This window comes from Nicotiana sylvestris, chromosome 7, assembly GCF_000393655.2.
Source record: "Nicotiana sylvestris chromosome 7, ASM39365v2, whole genome shotgun sequence".
NCBI lineage: Eukaryota > Viridiplantae > Streptophyta > Magnoliopsida > Solanales > Solanaceae > Nicotiana > Nicotiana sylvestris.
In genome coordinates this window covers 91,302,496-91,309,987 of record NC_091063.1, presented here as the reverse complement: position 1 = coordinate 91,309,987, position 7,492 = coordinate 91,302,496, and the positions used below count along the sequence as shown (strand labels likewise).

Sequence of the window (7,492 nt, the reverse complement as noted above, 5' to 3'; positions counted from 1 at the left end):
ACACATGTCACAGGAGTATACTAATTATGGTATGAAGCTGAGTAAAAATTAATCTAGATATTTACACAAGTTCAGATTTCCTAGCCAAAAATATTTTTTTTATTTTTTTTCAATTTTTTTTCATTGTGCATTCTGAGCTGGTCCTATAAGGTGATCTTAATCATCCCTAATTCCAATCTGTTCCTCTCAAAGTTTTCTCTACTCAGTGCTTTAGTGAAGATGTTAGCAATTTATTTATTAGTAGCACAGAATTCTATGGAGATCAATCCTTTCTCATAGTTATCTCTTAAGAAGTGGTGTCTAACATCTATGTGCTTAGTCCTCTTATGATGAATAAGGTTCTTTGTCATACTTATAGCTCTAGTGATAACAGAAGATGGGAATGCAACCAACTTCAATGCCAAAATCTACCAGCTGCTGTTTGATCCACAGCGATTGAGCACAACAAGAGGCATCAACAATATATTCAGCCTCAGTAGTGGATAAGGCCACTGAAGTTTTCTTTTTAGTGGACCATGATACAAGAAATGAACCAAGAAAATGAGCCATACCTGAGGTGCTTTTCCTATCCACAAGGAAACCTGTGTAATCAGCATCAGCATACCCTACTAGATTGAAATTACTACCTTTAGGGTACCAAGGATACAGATCAGTAGCGCCTTTCAAATATCTCAGTATCCTCTTGACAGCAGCCAAGTGAGATTCCTTTGGATTAGCCTGAAAGCGAGCACAAAGCCCTGCACTGAAAACTATGTCAGGTCTGCTGGCATTAAGATACAGAAGTGAACCAATCATACCCCTATACAACTTCTGATCAACAGGTGAACCAAGTTCATCTATGTCTAATTTAGTGGCAGTTGCAATGAGGGTGTCTATTTCCTTTGATTCATCCATTTTAAACTTTTGATCAGCTCCTTTGCATATTTCTGCTAATGGATCATGGTTCCATTTGGGCTTTGTTTGATCTGTAAGCCTAAGAAAAAGTTAAGCTCACCCATCATACTCATTTCAAACTCACTCCCCATTAATTTTGCAAAATCCTTACTTAGTTTATCAGTGGTTGCCCCAAAAATTATGTCATCAACATATATTTGTACCACAAGAAGATCATCACCTTTTTCCCTCAAGAATAGAGTACTGTTAATTTTACGTCTTTTGTAGCCATGTTCAAGCAGGAATTTGGACAATCGTTCATACCATGCTCTAGGAGCCTGCTTGATTCGATAGAGAGCCTTGTCTAATTTGTACACATGCTCAGGACATTCCTTGCTCTCAAACCCTGGAGGTTGTTTAACAAACGCTTCTTCTTTTAGGTAGCCATTCAAGAAGGCACTTTTGACATCCATCTGATGAAAAATGAATTCCATGTGTGCTGCAAAGGCTATGAGGAGTCTTATTTCCGCTAGTCTTGCAACTGGAGCGAAAGTCTCATCATAATCTATACCCTCCTCTTGGTTGTAACCTTGGACCACCAGTCTTACCTTATTTCTTGTAACTGTTCCATCTTTATCAAGTTTGTTCCTGAAGACCCATTTTGTGCCAATTACTGATCTGTCCTTGGGTCTTGGAACTAGATGCCAAACTTAACGTCTCTCGAACTGATTGAGTTCATCTTGCATTGCATTTACCCAATCTACATCTTGCAAAGCCTCAACAACATTTTAAGGATCAATAAGAGATAGGAAAGCATCAAAAGCATACAGATTCTTTAATTGTGATCTATTTTTGACTCCAGAGGTTGGATCAGTAATTATGTTCTCAATAGGATGAGAACTTTGATACTTGTGAGGTTTCACAACCAACTGATTTCTGCTTGATGTTTCTCCCATATTCTGTTGTTGAAGAATAGGGTCATGAACAGGTTCCTTTAGGGGATTGGTTTCAGTTCCTCTTTGATTAGTTCCCCCTGTCAGGTTGCCTTGGATGGAAGAACCTGTTCTATCACCTGTTCCTTCTTTTGGTGCCACCAGCTTGAGTTGAGAATTCACTCAAATCTTTTACCAGTCCAATAGCTTCATCTTCATGTTCCTGTCTCTCAGAAAGAATGTTAGTCTCATCAAACACTACATATACACTTTCTTCTACATACAAAGTTCTTTTATTGAACACTTTATATGCTTTGCTATATGAAGAATATCCCAAGAATACTCCCTCATCACTTCTGGGATCAAACATACCTAGAGAGTCCTTTCCATTATTGTGCATAGAGCACTTACATCCAAATGCCCTAAGATGAGATATATTTGGTTTTCTCCCTTTAAGTAACTCATAGAGAGTCTTCTCTACAAGAGTTCTAGTCATGCATCTATTTATAATATAACATGTAGTGTTTACAGCCTCTGCCTAGAAGTTGTGGGGTAGTTTACTAGAAAGAAGTATAGTCGTAGCCATATCTTCAAGAGTCCTGTTCTTTCTTTCAACTACTCCATTTTGTTAAGGAGTCCTAGGGGCAGAGAAGTTATGATCTATACCATGCTCATCACAAAATTCAGCAAACTTAGCATTTTCAAATTAAGTTCCATGATCAGACCTGATGGATGCAAGTTGATTACCTAGTTATTTCTGAGTCTTTCTAACAAAGGCAGTAAACATGTCAAATGCTTCATCCTTATATGTTAAGAATAGTACCCAGGTAAACCTAGAATAATCATCAACAAGTACCATCATATATTTCTTACCACCTCTGTTCAATGTTCTCATTGGACCACAGAGATCCATATGAACCAGTTCCAACGTCCTGGTTGTGCTTACCATTTTCTTACTTTTAAAGGATGATCTTACCTGCTTCCCCCTTGCACAGGCCTCACAAACTTTGTCTTCTTTGAACTTGATGTTAGGTAACACTATCACCAAGTCCTTGGGGACTAATTTGTTGAGTTGATTCAGACTTGCATGACCGAGTCTTTTGTGCCACAGGAGGGGATCATTGTCCAACACACTCAAGAAAGTGAGTTCATTTTCTAAAAGAGTAGACAAATCTACAATGTAAATATTGTTAACTCTTTTTCCCTACAAAAGAATCTTGTCAGTGGTAAGGTTAATCACAATGCATTTGGTAGAGGTAAATACTACAAGGTTACCTCTGTCACACAGTTGTGATACACTTATTAGGCTATATTTTAATCCATCTATCAAGTAGACATTCTCAATGGAGTGTGAGTCTGTCTTACCTACCTTTCCAACCCCAATAATCTTACCTTTCTTCCCATTTCCAAAGGAGACATTACCTCCTTTTAAGTCCTCAAGTGAAAGGAACTAGTTCTTACTTCCAGTCATATGTTTTGAGCAGCCACTATCCATGTACCATATTTGGCTACTTCTCTTCACTTGGACCTGCAAAAAGAAATCAGGGGTTAGTCTTAGGAATCCAAACTAGTTTGGGTCTCTTTCTATAGGCAAAGGGGTAAATCAAATTCCTTTTAGCCCACCTAGACAACCTATTTTTCTCTTGAACAAAGGCTTTGTTCTTTTTACTGGCCTTTTCTTTTGCATTACATTCATTTTTGTAATGACTCGTCTTGCCATAGTGTGTGCAAATCTTGTTTTCAGGAAGAGTAAGGTACTTGCTTTTAGGGTCCCACTTAGGTGCTTGTGCCCCATAGCCAAGTCCTCTCTTGTTGCTACTGTGATGTTCTTGTATCCAGGATAGTGCATCAGAAGCCTTATTCCATTTGCATGTTCTGTCTAGTTCATGCTTTACCTTCCTTAGGTCTTCTTTTAAGACTCTCATATGCTCATCTTTCCTGTACAACTCATTCTTCATTTTTTCTAGGTTTTCTTCTAAGGTGAGATGTGTGTGATCAGCTTTCTTCTTACTTGTTCCTAATTTTAGTTTTAAATTTTTAGACCCAAGTTCTAGGACACTGGTGTCAAGTTCAAGAACCTGGTTCTTCAACTCAGCATTTTTACTATCACTCTCATTATCCCTAGATTCTAGATTTTTGCACATGGCTTTTAAGATTACACACTCCTAGACAGCTCTTCCTTCTCATTGTTAAGTATTTCAGACAAGTACAACAATAGTTCAGACAATCTTTCTTTAGACAAAAATTTAATCTTGTCTTTGAGATAAAGGACACTTACCTCTTGTTCATCATCTGATTCTCCGGTGGCCATAAGTGCTTGTTCATCTCTAGCTTCATCTTCTGAATCCTCATATGATGTTTCTCCCCAAGCAGCAACCATAGCCTTTGTTGCTCCTTTGTTCCTTTTGGGTTGAACCTGTTCCTTTTTTCCTGTTCCTTCGTTTAACCCTTTCCTTCTTCCATTCAATTTCCCACTGAGGACAGTTCTTGATTATGTGATCAGTCTTGCCATATTTGTAGCATCCCTCGTTGGTCTATTTCTCAGGAGCCCTTGGTTTGTTGAAGGTTGTACCTCTTGAAGAACCCTATCCTCTCATTAGGTACTTTTTGAAATCTCTTGTGATCATGGCCATTTCATCATCCTCCAGATCTGCACCTTCAGCTTTTCTGAGAGATAGGCTCCTTTCCTTCTTGGGTGCATCCATTTTCATGGTTTGCCTTCTCAATTCATAGGCAGTGAGGTTTCCAATCAATTCATCCAACTTGAGAGTAGCAATGTTCTTTGATTCCTGAATAGCAGTGATTTTGCTTTCCCAAGTCACTGGTAGGACCTTTGTCAGCATCTTCTTAACCTTGTCTTCTTTAAGGATAATTCTCCCAAGAGATTTAAGTTCATTTGTTGGTATTATGAACCTTGTGTACATCTTCTAGATAGTTTCTCCTTTCTTCATAGTGAAATTCTCATATTGAGAATATAGTAGTGTTCCTCGTGATCTCTTTACTTGAGGAGTTCCTTCATGAGCCATTTGTAAAGTGTCCCATATCTTTTTAGCAGTAGTAAAACTTTGAATCCTACTGTACTCGTCTGGACTCATTCCACACACAAGCAATTTCTTGGCCTAGGCATTCTTCTCCCATTTCTTCAAGTCTACAGCAGTGGAATCGGCTCTTGTCTTTGGCACGTCCACTCCTTCAGTATTCTTCTTTGTAGTCTCCAGGGGACTATCAGTAACTATGTCCCAAAGATCATAATCTTCTCCTATGATATGATCTCTCATCTTGTTCGTCCACCAAGAATAGTACTGACCATTAAAGAGTGGAGGCCTAGCAGTGGATTGCCCTTCTCAGTTTCCAGGTGGTGCACTCATCTTGATCTTTTCCTAAGGTGTTAACCTCTTCAACGATAACCTGCTATGATACCAATTGATGTTTTAAGCATCAATACCACATAAGAGGGGGATGATTTGTGTGGTACCCAGTTTTCACTTAATTGAACTATAAAAGGACCTGGTTCTTCTAGTTGTTCCAACTACTACTGTTTGTGGAATAATAAATACAGAAAATAAATAACACAAAGATTTTTATATGGAAAACACCTGGCTCAAAAGATGAAAAAACCACGACCTACTACTCAGTAGGATTTTCCCAAACTTCCACTAAAATTACTGAGCCAAAACAACATTTACAAAACTCTTTGTAAACTTAAGGATTAACTCTAATCCCGTTGTGGCATAGAGCCTCAACTGTTGCGGCAACTTCAAGTTAACTCTAACTTGAACACTCTAGGTACCTAATACAATTGCTTCTATGAAAGCTGAAAGGTACAATGTAAAATCACCTAATACAATTGAAGTAGAATAAAAGATAGACACTTGGAATTGGTTCTTCTATCTCGTTCAAGTAGCTTCAGGATTGCACACTCAAATCACACATAAATTGCTTGCAAAATCGCCTTGCTATTTTGCTCTCAATTTAAGTTTAACTTCTGCCTATGTGCGTTACCTGTAAAAGAGAACAACACTGATATTTAATAGGTTAGTAATCAGAGTTTGATTGGAATTCAATTGCTACTCTTCTATCGTAGAAGAGTTCATGGTGATCTCAAACTCTAACACTATCTTCTTCCTAAACTGTATTCTTCTCATGTAAGGAGTCTTTCTCTCCTTATCCAATATACAACCTTTTCGATTAGATCAGGAGATATTGCTTCTTGATCAGTTAGATTTATCTCCTTCACGTGCATCTCACATGTACAGGTTGATCATGACTGTGCTTCATAAGATGAACCTGGTCCATGTCTGAGTTCTTTTGTCAATCTTTAAAACTTACACCTATTCTTGGGCGAACAACAAATCTGCATGACATGAATGAATGAAGTGGAATTTTTCTAATAGTTTCATAGCCTCTCAAAGATAAGTACAGACGTCTCCATACCGATTTGCAAGACTCTACTAAACTTGCTCGTGACTCATAACTACCTATGAACCTAGAGCTCTGATACCAACTTGTCACAATCCAAAATCCCACCACAGGCGTCGTGATGGCACCTAGTCTCTAAGACTAGGTAAGACGATTACTTACAACGGTTAAGCCAGTTTTAACAATGATAATTTAAAATAGAGTTTAATATGAATATCGAAACAAAAGCGAAATAAGCCTATACGACAATAATCATAACAATCTCCCAAGACTAGGTAATATAGAGTCATGAATTCTAACTGAATACATGGAAAGATCTCAAGGATCGAAATACAATACTGTTCAAATAACAAGTTGACAGTACAATGAAAGGAAAGGACTCCAAGGGACTGCGACGACTAAGCAGCTCTACCTTAAATCCTCGAAATCAATAAGCTAGCTTTGCCCGAGTCCGATATTTCCAATACCTGGCTCTATACAAAAATGTGCAAAGGGGTAGTATGAGTAATCTACGATCGGTACCCAGTAAGTATCAAGACTTACCTCGGTGAAGTAGTGACGAGGTACAAGTCAAGACACCTGCTAGTCAAAATAACATGCGCAATATAGAAGTATAAAACTAATAATGAAAGCTGGAATCAGTAAAAGGCAATAAAAATCAACATATGATATGAATAGCAAAGTAATACGAACACCGTGAAAGTACCATTGAAACCAAATAAGGAAAACATATAACAACCAATTAAGTCAAGTTGTTCTACCACAAGTTCCGCAACGAAATTAATCTGAGATATCTCATCTCATAGTCATAAGTCACGAGTCTCAACCCATAATCATATGCTCATGGCACCTTGTGCCCAAATTTCAAATCACAACCGCACGTGTCACGACCCAAAATCCACTATAAGCCATAATAGTGCCCAACGTCGCCGTTAGGCAAGCCAACGGTGAACTACCAACTTAATTATTCATTTTATAATTTTTAAAATCATGAATCTTATTTAGATATAGAGGTCAGTGCAATAAAATAAATCATGAATTTTATTTAGTTATGTACAGTTTAATTAAAATAATAAATAAAAGTGTATCAATGTAAAATAAACCATACAGAAATTCTAGAACACCCCCAAAACCTGGTGTCACAAGTGTATGAGCATCTACTAGAAGGTACATTAAAAATACAACATATGTCCGGAATACAAGTTAGACACAAAAATATAAATAATTCTGATGGAGAATCTGTATGTTGCAAATCGTAACATGGGATG

General features: G+C 37.7%; 1 protein-coding gene across 1 annotated transcript; it reads right to left on the bottom strand.

Annotated features, from left to right (window-relative positions):
* Window positions 1-360: 360 nt before the first annotated feature.
* On the bottom strand, window positions 361-1,504 carry LOC138873427 (secreted RxLR effector protein 161-like). The gene is made up of 2 exons (XM_070151896.1): window positions 1,482-1,504; window positions 361-973 (listed from the first exon to the last, which is right to left on the bottom strand). Exons 1-2 carry the CDS (start codon window positions 1,502-1,504, stop codon window positions 361-363), a joined length of 636 nt encoding a protein of 211 aa, XP_070007997.1.
* Between the last annotated feature and the right edge of the window lie 5,988 nt (window positions 1,505-7,492).

Excerpts from the sequence above, each read along its gene's own strand:
- LOC138873427 (XM_070151896.1), bottom strand. The coding sequence starts at position 1,504 with ATGGAACAGTTACAAGAAATAAG. Across the intron at positions 974-1,481 it reads GAACAGTTACAAGAAATAAG|GCTTACAGATCAAACAAAGC; the intron begins GTAAGACTGGTG and ends ACTTTTTCTTAG.